At 41.3% G+C, this 15,016-nt stretch overlaps 1 protein-coding gene across 1 annotated transcript; it reads right to left on the bottom strand.

Moving 5' to 3' along the window:
• Positions 1 to 12,484: 12,484 nt before the first annotated feature.
• LOC128648056 (spindlin-Z-like) lies at positions 12,485 to 13,512 on the bottom strand. The gene has a single exon (XM_053700738.1). It carries the CDS (start codon positions 13,271 to 13,273, stop codon positions 12,485 to 12,487), a length of 789 nt encoding a protein of 262 aa, XP_053556713.1. The 5' UTR covers positions 13,274 to 13,512.
• Positions 13,513 to 15,016: the final 1,504 nt, after the last annotated feature.

Below are 15,016 nucleotides of genomic sequence, written 5' to 3'. Positions count from 1 at the left end.
AGCCTCAAAAAACATTGGCACAGTTTAGGTATATGTAATCCCCTTGTTAGAGAATTCCATACCCCAATTATGCCAGCTTTTAAAAGAAGCTACAATCTTAAAGACAGATTGGTAAAAGTCGACATTGGTCCCTTAAAGTGCAAGATTCAAACACACTTAGGTGACAAAAATAATGGCTGCTATCCTTGCTTAGGGTGTTCCAGCTGTAACAGCAATATTAAAGGCAAATATTTTTTTTCATCCTAGAACAGGAAAAAAGTTTTTTATTAAGGGTTTCTATACCTGTGTTATAATGTATGCCATCTATATGCTCAAATGCCCATGTGGGCAGAGTTATATCGGAGAGACCACTCGGATGGTCCGTGATAGGATGACAGAACATAGGTCAGATTTTCGCAATAAAAAAAATGAAAAACCCTGTAGCTTAACATTTTGTTAACGCTGGCCACAATATTTGTCAATTAAGATTCCAAATCATTGATCACATTGGCTGCCTGAGGCATGGGGAAGATAGGAAGTTATATTTTAAACAAAAAGAGATGTTTTGGATAGATAGATTGGAGACCTTGAGTCCTATGGGTCTTAATAGAGAGTTTGACCTATCTTTATTTTTATAATATTAGGTTCAATATATTGAAACAATTTTGTATCCTGTTAAGTTCCATAGTAAGCAAGTTCAATCAATTATTGTGTTAAAACTAAAAATTTTTATGTTAAACACATAGGTAAAATGTTCATATGGAGCCTTTTGATTTTGTATATTTCTTGGAGAGGATAGTATTCTATAAATAATAATATTATTATTATATTGTTGATATTCTGTATACATTAGTTAGATGTAGGAACTAGACATTTATTTTTAAGGATACTAGCATTCAGCATCATTATAGTATTGCACAGGTGTGTTATAAAAATGGGGGTGTGGCTTTGGTTAGTGATGTCCCGAACTGTTCGCCCGCGAACGGTTCACAGCGAACATAGCTTGTTCGCGTTCGCGTTTGTGGGCGAACACATGGCGATGTTCGATCCGCCCCTATGTGTCATCATTGTGGAAACTTTGACCCTTTATGTCACAGCCGCCTGACACATTAGAGCCAATCAACATCAGACACTCCCTCACAGACTCTCCCAGCTACTCGGAATCAGCCATTTTAGACTCATAACGACCTTGCTTTCTTAATGAGAGGACGTGTTGTGTTTTTGCTCCTGACATTAATAGGAAAAACATAGCTAGGCTAGTGTATTTACAGTCCAGAAGGACTCCACTCATCTCTGCTGCAAGCACAGCACCCCAAAAAGCCCTTTTTATGGCTATATTTCGTGCCGTTTTTTTTTTTTTTTTCGTTTTTTTTTTATTAGCATTTGCCTGGCTTTCAGGCTGTGTGTTTAAGGCTCACAGCATATGCTGTGATTACTGCCACCACTGATATCTCCCAAACAACATTAGTTTAAATTTAACTAACCAAAAAATTTAATTATTTTTCTAGTGTAATTTTTTTTCATTTTCTATCAGGCCAGTGTCACACAGCATATACTCTGGTTCATTGCTCTGTGCCAGCCAGCAGCCACCAGTGTTAATATCCGTTTATAACATTATTTTAAATTTAAAAAAAAAAAATATATATATATTTTGCTAGTGTAATCTAATTACATTTACTATCAGGCCTGTGTCTGTCAGGCTCACTCAGCATTAATATACCTCATTTTTTTTCAGTCTTTTGGTTAATTGGTCTGTGCCAGGCAGCCACCCAGCACTCATATCTATTCTTCTTCACCTTAATTTTAATATAAAAAAAAAAAGTTTAAATTTGTTTGCTAGTGTAATCTAATATAATTTTCTATCTGGCCTGTGTGTTTTGCTGACATACAGAGCCTACTGTGTTTACTTGCTCCCCTCCCTAGTCTATGAGCCACGACTCATATGTGTTTAACCTTTTTTTAATTTCCCCCCAAAAAAAATAATTTCAATCATTTTTCTAGTGTAATCTAATAGTATTTTCTATCAGGCGTGTGTGTATCCGACTTACAGAGCCTACTGTTTTTAATAGCTGCCCTTCCAAGGCTATCAGCCACGACTCATATGTATGTGCTTAACCTTTTTCTTTAAATTTCCAAAAAAAAGTCATTAAATCATTATGCTAGTGTAATCTAATTGTATTTTCTATCAGGCCTGTGTCTAACTGTGTATCTGACTTACACAGCATACTGTTGTTAATTGCTGCCCTACGTAGCAGCCAGCCAGTGCGACCACTCATAGAGTCATATGTGCATTGCACTTCTTAACATAATTTTAATATTAAAATCTAAAATGTTAAAATATTTTGCTAGTGTAATCTAACTTAATTTTCTATCAGGCCTGTGTTTTTGTCACTTACACAGCATACTGTGTTAAATTGCTGCCCTACCTACCATCCACGACTCATATCTGCCAGCCTGTGTGCCAGGCCCAACTAGCCAATTAGTGGCACCAATCACAATTCTTGTAACAGTATATAAAAAAATAAAAATCATAATTTTTTGGACTGCAAATATTCAGTCTCCTAGTGCCAATGAATTGCTATTACCTCCTGCCTGCCACTGCCAGCCTTTTGTGCCAGGCCGTCTAGCCAACTATTTACACCAATCATAATTGTTGTCACAGACAGTATAGTTACTAATTAAAATTAAAAAAAAAATTGATTGTTGATCTTAATCCTCAGTTTGCTTGTGCCCTAGAATTGCACTTTTCTACTGCCTTCCAAGCCTGTGTGCCAGGCCTACTTGAAAAATATTTACACCAATCATATTTGTTGTGACAGTATTCTTAATAATTAAAAATTAAAATTGTTTGTAATAGTTGTTGAGAATCCTCAGTTTGCTGGTGCCATTGAATAGCACTTTCCTGCTGCCTTGCAGCCTGCTGTGAGCCAGGCCCACCTAGCCAATTGTTGCCAGCAATCATCTTTCTTTTAACAGTATTGCAAAAATTGTCAATCATCACTGTTTTGACTGTCAGTAATCAGTCTCCTAGTGCCCTTGAATTGCATCTACCTCCTGCCTGCCAGCCTTTTGTGCCAGGCCGTCTTGCCAACTATTTACACCAATCATAATTTTTTGTCACAGTATAGTTACTCATTAAAATTAAAAAATTCTTGATTGTTGATGATCTTAATCCTCAATTTGCTCGTGCCCTAGAATTGCACTTTTCTACTGCCTTCCAAGCCTGTGTGCCAGGCCTACTTGAAAAATATTTACACCAATCATATTTGTTGTGACAGTATTCTTAGTAATTAAAAATTAAAATTTTTATTAATAGTTGTTGTGAATCCTCAGTTTGCTGGTGCCAGTGAATAGCACTTTCCTCCTGCCTTGCAGCCTGCTGTGTGCCCGGCCCACCTAGCCAATTATTGCCAGCAATCATATTTCTTTTAACAGTATTGCAAAAATTGTCAATCATCACTGTTTTGACTGTCAGTAATCAGTCTCCTAGTGTCCTTGAATTGCATTTACCTCCTGCCTGCCAGCCTTTTGTGCCAGGCCGTCTTGCCAACTATTTACACCAATCATAATTGTTGTCACAGTATAGTTACTAATTAAAATTAAAAAATTCTTGATTGTTGATGATCTTAATCCTCAGTTTGCTCGTGCCCTAGAATTGCACTTTTCTACTGCCTTCCAAGCCTGTGTGCCAGGCCTACTTGAAAAATATTTACACCAATCATATTTGTTGTGACAGTATTCTTAGTAATTAAAAATTAAAATTTTTGTTAATAGTTGTTGTGAATCCTCAGTTTGCTGGTGCCAGTGAATAGCACTTTACTCCTGCCTTGCAGCCTGCTGTGTGCCCGGCCCACCTAGCCAATTATTGCCAGCAATCATATTTCTTTTAACAGTATTGCAAAAATTGTCAATCATCACTGTTTTGACTGTCAGTAATCAGTCTCCTAGTGTCCTTGAATTGCATTTACCTCCTGCCTGCCAGCCTTTTGTGCCAGGCCGTCTTGCCAACTATTTACACCAATCATAATTGTTGTCACAGTATAGTTACTAATTAAAATGAAAAAATTCTTGATTGTTGATGATCTTAATCCTCAATTTGCTTGTGCCCTAGAATTGCACTTTTTTACTTCTTTGCAAGACTTTGTGCCAGGCTTACTCGAAAAATATTTACACCAATCATATTTGTTGTGACAGTATTCTTAATAATTACAAATTAAAATTTTTGTTAATAGTTGTTGTGAATCCTCAGTTTGCTGGTGCCATTGAATAGCACTTTCCTCCTGCCTTGCAGCCTGCTGTGAGCCAGGCCCACCTAGCCATTTGTTGCCAGCAATCATATTTCTTTTAACAGTATTGCAAAAATTGTCAATCATAACTGTTTTGACTGTCAGTAATCAGTCTCCTAGTGTCCTTGAATTGCATCTACCTCCTGCCTGCAACCCTTTTGTGCCAGGCCGTCTTGCCAACTATTTACACCAATCATAATTTTTGGTCACAGTATAGTTACTAATTAAAATTAAAAAATTCTTGATTGTTGATGATCTTAATCCTCAGTTTGCTCGTGCCCTAGAATTGCACTTTTCTACAGCCTTCCAAGCCTGTGTGCCAGGCCTACTTGAAAATATTTACACCAATCATATTTGTTGTGACAGCATTCTTAATAATTAAAAATTTAAATTTTTGTTAATAGTTGTTGTGAATCCTCAGTTTGCTGGTGCCATTGAATAGCACTTTCCTCCTGCCTTGCAGCCTGCTGTGAGCCAGGCCCACCTAGCCATTTGTTGCCAGCAATCATATTTCTTTTAACAGTATTGCAAAAATTGTCAATCATCACTGTTTTGACTGTCAGTAATCAGTCTCCTAGTGTCCTTGAATTGCATCTTCCTCCTGCCTGCCAGCCTTTTGTGCCAGGCCTTCTTGCCAACTATTTACACGAATCATAATTATTGGTCACAGTATAGTTACTAATTAAAATTAAAAAAATCTTGATTGTTGATGATCTTAATTCTCAGTTTGCTCGTGCCCTAGAATTGCACTTTTCTACAGCCTTCCAAGCCTGTGTGCCAGGCCTACTTAAAAAATATTTACACCAATCATATTTGTTGTGACAGTATTCAAATAATTAAAAATTAAAATTTGTGTTAATAATTGTTGTGAATCCTCAGTTTGCTGGTGCCATTGAATAGCACTTTCCTCCTGCCTTGCAGCCTGCTGTGAGCCAGGCCCACCTAGCCAATTGTTGCCAGCAATCATATTTCTGTTAACAGTATTGCAAAAATTGTCAATCATCACTGTTTTGACTGTCAGTAATCAGTCTCCTAGTGTCCTTGAATTGCATCTACCTCCTGCCTGCCAGCCTTTTGTGCCAGGCCGTCTTGCCAACTATTTACACCAATCATAATTTTTGGTCACAGTATAGTTACTAATTAAAATTAAAAAATTCTTGATTGTTGATGATCTTAATCCTCAGTTTGCTCGTGCCCTAGAATTGCACTTTTCTACTGCCTTCCAAGCCTGTGTGCCAGGCCTACTTGAAAAATATTTACACCAATCATATTTGTTGTGACAGTATTCTTAGTAATTAAAAATTAAAATGTTTGTTAATAGTTGTTGTGAATCCTCAGTTTGCTGGTGCCAGTGAATAGCACTTTCCTCCTGCCTTGCAGCCTGCTGTGTGCCCGGCCCACCTAGCCAATTATTGCCAGCAATCATATTTCTTTTAACAGTATTGCAAAAATTGTCAATCATCACTGTTTTGACTGTCAGTAATCAGTCTCCTAGTGTCCTTGAATTGCATTTACCTCCTGCCTGCCAGCCTTTTGTGCCAGGCCATCTTGCCAACTATTTACACCAATCATAATTGTTGTCTACAGTATAGTTACTAATTAAAATTAAAAACATTTTGATTGTTGATCTTAATCCTCAGTTTGCTCGTGCCATTGAATTGCACTTTTCTACTGCCTGCCAGCCTGTGTGCCAGGCCCAACTATCCAATTAGTGCCAGCAATCATATTTCTTTTAACAGTATTGCAAAATTTGTCAATCATCACTGTTTTGACTGTCAATCTGCAGTCTACTAGTGCCCTTGAATTGCATTTTCCTCCTGCCTGCCTGCCTGCCTGTGTGCCAGTCCCAACTAGCCAATTAGTGCCACCACTCATATTTATTGTAACAGGATTGGAATTTTTGTTAATCATCACTGTTTTGACTGTGATTCTTCAGTCTCCTAGTGCCATTGAATTGCAGTTTCCTTTCTCCCAGCGTGTGTGCCAGACAGGCCCATTTGCCAACTAGTGCCAAACAATCATATTTGTTGCCACAGTACTTGTAATATTTTAAAAAATTAACAATTTGTGATTTTTAAAACATCTGTCTTTTTTGTTGTTGTCAGTCTCACAGCGTATACTGTGCCCACTTTCACAGTGCCACCACTCAATTGGTGTAATAGTATTGTTAGTGTCCATATAAAAAAAAATGACAGGCAGAGGCAGGCCACCCCGCAGGTTCCGTGGTCGTGGTGCTGTGATTCCTTTAGACCCTACAAATATGCACATTGTTCAGACGACCGGTGCCAGGGGGGACGCAAAAACTTCTGAGAAGGACCTAGTTGAATGGCTAACACAGGACACCCAATCTTCTTCAGCTTCCGCTGCTAGTCCTCCTAACCTTGACGCACCATCTAAGTCCAGCTGTGCTTTGGGCAGGTCTCAAGTGACCAGTGCCACTCCCCCGCCTGTCGCCACCACCAACACTAGCACCACAGCCGCTTCACTTGACCCGTCACAGGAGTTATTGACACATCATTTTGAAGAAATGAGTGATGCGCAACCATCATTGACAGAGGATGTAGATAATAGTGATCAGTCTCAGTCAGGCAGCATTACCGACATGGAGGTACAGTGTGATGATGATGTTGTACCCGCTGCTGCTTCTTTTCTTGATGTTTCAGATACAAGTGAAGCGGTTGATGATGATGTGTCGGTGGATGTCACGTGGGTGCCTGCTAGAAGAGAAGAAGAAGAGGGGGAAAGTTCAGATGGGGAGACAGAGAGGAGGAGGAGACGATTTGGAAGCATGGGGAGGTCGTCTCAAGGAGCTAGTGGCACAGTCAGACAGCATGCATCGTCACCAGGGGTCAGCCAGACAGCACACCGACGCCCATCAACGCATGCTGTTGCCACCACCAGAATGCCGTCATCGCAGAGCTCAGCAGTGTGGCATTTTTTTTGTGTGTCTGCCTCTGACAACAGCGATGCCATTTGCAACCTGTGCCAAAAGAAACTGAGTGGTGGGAAGTCCAACAGCCACCTAGGTACAACTGCTTTGCGAAGGCACATGGTCTCCCATCACAAAGGCCAATGGGAAGAACACATGAGTAGAAGCAGCACACAAAGTGAAAGCCGCCCTCCTCCTCCTGCTCCATCATCTTCAGCCACGTCAACCAGTGCTGTCCTCCTTGCCCCCTCTCAACCATCCTCCACTCAGTCTCTCTTATGTAGCAGTTCCTGGTCATCTGTCCACAGTCAGGTGTCTGTCAAGGACATGTTTGAGCGTAAGAAGCCAATTTCTCAAAGTCACCCCCTTGCCCGGCGTCTGACAGCTGGCTTGTCTGAACTCTTAGCCCGCCAGCTTTTACCATACAAGCTGGTGGAGTCTGATGCTTTCAAAAAATTTGTATCTATTGGGACACCGCAGTGGAAGGTACCTGGCAGAAATTTCTTTTCACAAAAGGCAATCCCAAACCTGTACTCTGTTGTGAGAAAGGAAGTTATGGCATGTCTGGCACACAGCGTTGGGGCAAGGGTCCATATGACCATGGATAGCTGGTCTGCAAAGCATGGTCAGGGCAGGTATATCACCTACACTGCGCATTGGGTAAACCTGCTGACTTCTGACAAGCATGGAATGCGTAGCTCTGCAGAAGAGTTGGTGACACCGCCACGACTTGCAGGCAGGCCTGCTGCTACTTCCTCTACTCCTCCTACTCCATCCTCTTCCATAACCTCTTCCTCAGCTGAGTCCTCTTCAACATCTGCATCTTGATCCACATCTATGGCACCCCCCCAGCTCCCCAGGTACTATGCTACATCCCGGGTACGGCAGTGTCACGCCGTCTTGGGGTTGACTTGCCTGAAAGCGGAGAGTCACACCGCACCAGCACTCCTGACCGCCCTGAACGCACAGGTGGATCAGTGGCTGACTCCGCACCAACTGGAGATTGGCAAGGTTGTTTCTGACAATGGAAGTAATTTGGTGGCGGCATTGAAATTGGGCAAGTTGACACATGTGCCGTGCATGGCACATGTGTGTAATCTAATTGTACAATGATTTGTCCATAAGTACCCAGGCTTACAGGACGTCCTGAAGCAGGCCAGGAAGGTGTGTGGCCATTTCAGGCATTCCTACACGGCCATGGTGCACTTGTCTGATATCCAGCGTAGAAAAAACCTGCCAGTGAGGCGCTTGATTTGCGACAGCCCGACACGGTGGAATTCAACACTCCTAATGTTTGACCGCCTGCTCCAACAAGAAAAAGCTGTTAATGAGTATTTGTATGACCGGGGTGCTAGGCCAGCCTCTGGGGAGCTGGGGATATTTTTTCCAAAATACTGGACGCTCATGCGCAATGCCTGTAGGCTCATGCGTCCTTTTGAGGAGGTGACAAACCTTGTCAGTCGCACCGAAGGCACCATCAGCGACATCATACCATTTGTTTTCTTCCTGGAGCGTGCCCTGCGAAGAGTGCTGGATCAGGCAGTAGATGAGCGTGAAGAGGAAGCGGGAGAGTTGTGGTGTCCATCACCCCCACAAACAGCCGAATCAGCATCGCTTGCTGGACCTGCGGCAACGCAGGAAGAGGATGGTGAGGAAGAGGAGTCAGAGGAGGAATGTGGCTTTGAGGAGGAGGAGGAGGAGAAAGACCAAGCACAACAGGCAATCCAGGGTGCTCGTTGTTGTCACCTCTCTGGTACCCGTGGTGTTGTACGTGGCTGGGGGGAAGAAGATACCATCAGTGAGATCAGTGAGAAGGAGGAACGCGACATGATTAGCTCAGCATCCAACCTTGTTCAAATGGGTTCTTTCATGCTGTCGTGCCTGTTGAGGGACCCTCGTATAAAAAGCTGAAGGAGAACGACCTGTACTGGGTGTCCACGCTCCTCGACCCCCGGTATAAGCATAAAGTACCTGAAATGTTACCAAATTCCCGCAAGTCAGAAAGGATGGAGCATTTTAAGAATAAATTAAAAACTATGCTTTACACAGCGTATAAGGGTGATGTCACAGCACCACGGGAATGTAACAGGGGAAGAGATGAAATTAATCCTCCTCCTCCCACGACCACGGCGGCAAGGACTGGACGCTTTCCTGACGTCTTGTTGATGGAGGACATGCGTACCTTTTTAACTCCCATGCACCATCAGAGCCTTTCGGGATCCAGCCTTAGAGAAAGACTCAACCGACAGGTAGCAGACTACCTAGCTTTAACTGCGGATCTCGACACTCTCAGGAGCAATGGACCCCTTGACTACTGGGTGTGCAGGCTGGACTTGTGGCCTGAGCTATCCCAATTTGCAATGGAACTTCTGGCCTGCCCCGCTTCAAGTGTCCTGTCCGAAAGGACTTTCAGTGCAGCAGGAGGTTTTGTCACTGAGAAGAGAAGTCGCCTAGGTCAAAAAAGCCTTGACTATCTCACTTTTATAAAAATGAATGAGGGCTGGATCCCGAAGGGACTGACATTGGGCGATACATTTGAATAAAAAAGGCTTGGCCTTTTTTTTTGGTTATAAAGCCAGAGGACTTGCTTGACTTATCCGCCAACAACTAGTGTTCAAGCCACAAGCTTTTAGGTCACTTGTTAAATTTTTTACAAACATCAATTTTTCTGGCCGCTGCTACAGCAGTTGCTACAACAATACCCAATTTTTTCAGTCATTTGTACATTCCTAATTTTTCTGGCCTCTACTGCAGCTCTGTGGGTACAAAACTCAAATAAAAAAAATAAGGCACATAACAATAGTGATTAAACTGTTACGAATTGTACAACTTAGCATTAGCAAACCACTCATATCTGGTGGACCATTAAATTGAACGCAAAATGCCACAAATTTGAAGGAGGAGGACCGACCAAGCATCTTTATCCGTCTCTTGGTTGCTCTAAATTATCTCCGTGTTCCATCTATTCCATACCTGTACTCTATTGTGCAAAAGGGTGGCATATGTGGTATTTCATGCTGTTGTGCCTGTTGCGGGTCGTGGCCCATGGTATAAAAAGGCTGAAGGAGAACGACCTGTAATGGGTGGCCCATCAAATTTTTAGAAAAATGTTCCTGGTTCCTCTCAATTATCTCTGGGTTTCTAAAATGGATGCCATACCTGTACTCGCTTGTGCAAAAGGATGGCATATGTGGTGGTGTTTCCTGCAGTAGTTTCTGTTGAGGGTGCTGGACCCTCTTATAAAAAAGCTGAGGGAGAACGACCTGGAGTGGGAGTCCAAGCATGATTTTTGGGGCTATTTCACTTTTCAAAAAAATTAGCTGTGGGTTTCTAAAATCAATGCCGTACCAGTACTCTATTGTTCAAAAGGATGCCATATGTTCTCTTTCCTGCTGGTATTTTGTTTGAGGGTCCTGGACCCTCTTATAAAAAGGACTAAGGAGAAAGAGGTGTACTGGGTGTCCACTCAATTTTTTATTCTATTTCACATTTGCCAAAAATTATCTCTGGGTTTGTAAAATCAATGCTGTACCTGTACTCTATTGTTCAAAAGGATGCCATACGTCCTCTTTCCTGCTGGTCTTTTTTTTGAGGGTCCTGGACCCTCTTATAAAAAGGCCGAAGGAGAAAGAAGTGTACTGGGTGTCCATCGAATCATTTGTTTGATTCAAATTCCCGGTTGCAACAAATTATCTCCGGGTTTCTAAAATCAATGCCTTTACTGTAATCGAATTTTCAAAAGGATGCCATATGTCCTCTTTCCTGCTGCTGGTTTTGTGTAGGGTCCTGTAGCCTCTGCTAAAAAAAGGCATAAGGATAAATAAGTGTACTGGGTGTCCAATCTTTTTTTAGATTTCGCGATTGCAACAAATTATCCCAGGGTTTCTAAAATCAATGCCTTTCCTGTAATCTATTAGTCACAAGGATGCCATATGTCCTCTTTCATGCTGTTGTTTCTGTTGAGGCTCCGGGAGCCTCTTCTAAAAAGGCCTAAGGATAAAGAAGTGTACTGGGTGTATAATCTATGTTTTTTTAGATTTCACGGTTGCAACTAATGATCTCTGTGTTTCTAAAATCAATGCCTTTCATGTAATCTAATTTTCAAAAGCATGCCATATGTCCTCTTTCATGCTGCTGGTTTTGTGGAGGGTCCTGGAGCCTCTGCTAAAAAGGCCTAAGGATAAAGAAGTGTTGGGTGTATAATCTATGTTTTCTTAGATTTCACGGTTGCAACTAATGATCTCTGTGTTTCTAAAATCAATGCCTTTCCTGTAATCTGATTTTCAAAAGGATGACATATGTCCTCTTTCATGCTGCTGGTTTTGTGGAGGGTCCTGGAGCCTCTGCTAAAAAAAGACCTAAGGATAAATAAGTGTACTGGGTGTCTAATCAATCTTTTTTTAGATTTCACGGTTGCAACAAATTATCCCAGGGTTTCTAAAATCAATGCCTTTCCTGTAATCTATTAGTCACAAGGATGCCATATGTCCTCTTTCATGCTGTTGTTTCGGTTGAGGCTCCGGGAGCCTCTGATAAAAAGGCCTAAGGATAAAGAAGTGTACTGGGTGTATAATTTATGTTTTTTTAGATTTCACGGTTGCAACTAATGATCTCTGTGTTTCTAAAATCAATGCCTTTCCTGTAATCTAATTTTCAAAAGGATGCCATATGTCCTCTTTTTTTTTTTTGCTGAATAATCATTTTTACTGGGGTGGGATAAAAAAAAATGGAAATAAGTTGTCAATTGTTGTACTATAACAAGATTTCTGACAAAACAGGTACAAAACGTAACAAAATATTATGAATCAGAAAGTTGTAACAAGAGGGACCAAAGAAAAAAAAAAGACCCTACATCACTGGGCAGCTTGATAACTGAACTGCAGCACCACAATCCCCACATTATAAGACATAATGAGTGCTTAAGAAATACAACAATTACATTTTTATAACCTTTTTCCCCCCCCACTTTGAAAATTTACAGAATTCGTCCAGTTTGTCTCTTGCATCCATGCTTCTTTTGTTTGAATTCACCACTACTAGATCAGTTTCCTTCTAAAGGATAAATTCCATTATGAAAAATGAGTTGTAATTCACAGAACGTGGTTTGTTTCCTTTTGATGTGGACATTTTTTTTTTTGTTCTTAGCAACAAAACTGCGTTACTTCCTTTAAGGGGTTGCAGGCTTGCCTGGAATCTGAAGCGTCACATAATTGGACAGAAGTGGACAGGTTTGTCTACATATTTTACATTTAATAAATCCACCTGTTTGGCAATAAGTAAAATATTACATCTATGATGTCTTCACCAAATCGTAGACATAAATATGGAAATCGTCATCAAATTTTAAGCAATAAACAGAGGGTTTGGCTTCCACTTGGTGTATTACCATGCCAGTCCTTTTTGAGCCATCTTCTTTGGCATACTCCACTTGCTTTCCTACAAGGCTGTCCACAACTTCTCCTGGTTCTCTTTCTGCTGGAGGGGAATCATTAGAGTCTGGCATGATGCGGAGATCTCCTTCTTCGTAGTCATCTAATAGCTGATACATATATAAAACTGGGTCCTTCTCGTAGGTTATATAAAACCATGTGTTCATTATGGGAGCTCTTGCTAAGACCATTCCTCTACACTCATCCTTAGAACCATCTTCTGTTTCAAACATGTGTTCAACAGCTTTACCAATCATTGTGTCTGCCAAGTGAGCATCACTAATTCGAGATGAAGCAACTCTATCTGGAAGAACTTCAAGAGCAGACACTCGCTCGTCCTTGTGGAGTTCTAGTCCATAGACACAATCAAATCCATCATATTTAATAAGATAAAGGGATGGGTTGACTGGCACTTGATTCAATTCAGTTCCTTTCCATTGTGTTATTGGTCCACTACCTTCTTTCCAACCATGCTGTATTCTGCAACCTACAATATTCCTCTGGGGCTGGGAAATAGGTTTGCTTGGACCAACATTATTTTGATGCTTCTTGTGATAAGTCCTTTTTTTCATCATACTGGCAGACACACCTGCATGTGCTGCATCACCTCTGGCTCTCTGACCTGCTGCCTTTCCGAATGGGGTCTTCATTCATCTGTGTATAAAAGGGCAGCAAAGCTGCCAAACTAGGGTAAAAATCCTATTCCTCCAATTTCCCTTTTTTGTTCCAGTCTATACAAAGAAACTGTGTCCTTTTAGTCCACCATCCAAGCAAGATTTCTGTGTTTCAATCCACAGCAAGTGGTTCCGATGTCAGGCTACTCCAACCTGAAGAGTGCTGCATAGACGTAACATTCAGGTTACTACACAGTCCCTCCAGTCCTTGCGATTTGTTGTAGTACTCTGTCTCAATGATATATTTTATTTTTTTTAGTGTCCTAACCTCCTCCCTTTTTTCTGCCTGCCTTATCTGTCATAGGTTTTGTCGGCAGCACTAACAGCAACTCCCGCCTCAAGCTCTCCTGCTGAACTTCCAGACCCGGCCCATACCCTCACATTCCAGTTCCTCGTTTTCCTTCATCTTTGGAACCCCTCCCCCCACTACATTTCCTCTGCCAGATCCATATGTCCTCTTTCATGCTGCTGGTTTTGTGGAGGGTCCTGGAGCCTCTGCTAAAAAGGCCTAAGGATAAAGAAGTGTACTGGGTGTATAATCTAATTTTTTTTAGATTTCACGGTTGCAACTAATGATCTCTGTGTTTCTAAAATCAATGCCTTTCCAGAAATCTATTTTTCTAAAGGATGCCATATGTCCTCTTTCCTGCTGCTGGTTTTGTTGAGGGTCCTGGAGCCTCTGCTAATAAGGCCTAAGGATAAATAAGTGTACTGTGTGTCTAATCCAGTTTTTTTTAGATTTCCCGGTTGCAACAAATTATATCTGGGTTTCTCAAATCAATGCCTTAAATGTAATCTATTGTTCAAAAGGATGCCATATGTCCTCTTTCCTTTTTTTTTTTTCTCTGTATTTTTGTTTATTTTAGAAAATGTAATGCACTTATAGTTTCACTAAGATTATGACTTTGCACACTGCCATTTTCCATGCAGCATTTTGACATGTCGTGTGATATGACTAGAAGATTGAAGAATGGTATTTTTGAATCTGCTGAGCATAATACAAAAAAAATAAAAAATTTAACTTGAGTTAATAACTGAAGCATGACTTCAGGAGTCAGGTGTGGTCGTAGGTAGTGGTTGTTGTTAGCAGATTATTTTTATTGCAAATTGCAATTGCCACAGCGTGCATAAAATGTGCGTCACTAGTCCAAATCTTACCTTTTTTTTTCATTCAGGGGTGTCCGGCGCCATATTGGAAAGGCAAAAAACATGTCTCCGTACCCGTTGATATAAGGGGTGACTAGTGCTTTTACCAGGCTCCTCTTGGATAGCCCCAGAAAGTGTGACTATGAATCCCAAAAAGAAAATTAAATTAAGGTTGAAAACTAACTTCAAAGTAACTTGTAAGACCTGGAGCTCCTAAAACACATGTCCTACCGCAACAGCTATAGGCTCCGTCCCCCCAAATCTTACCTTTTTAATGCCAATTGATATTGCCACAGCTGGAACAACAGTAAATAACATGTGCATCACCACAGTCTCCGAAGCTGTTGTCGGATGTATACAAAAACACTGATAAAGTATTCCTTTCGGGGCGCAAAGAGATGGCTACCGGAACACTCCAGGAACTTCCCAAGAGTCGCTGTCTTGTGTTTCTGGTGATGTTGGAGACATCTGGGTAGTGTAAAGGGAGGCCCAAAATCCTCTCCATCTCTGTGCACCACAGGACAGGACGTCCTTGTCATCCATAAGCACATGAAATTGCTTGCATTTTCCTTG

The sequence above is a fragment of the Bombina bombina genome, chromosome 2 (assembly GCF_027579735.1).
Source record: "Bombina bombina isolate aBomBom1 chromosome 2, aBomBom1.pri, whole genome shotgun sequence".
NCBI lineage: Eukaryota > Metazoa > Chordata > Amphibia > Anura > Bombinatoridae > Bombina > Bombina bombina.
This window is presented reverse-complemented; position numbering and strand designations above follow the sequence as displayed.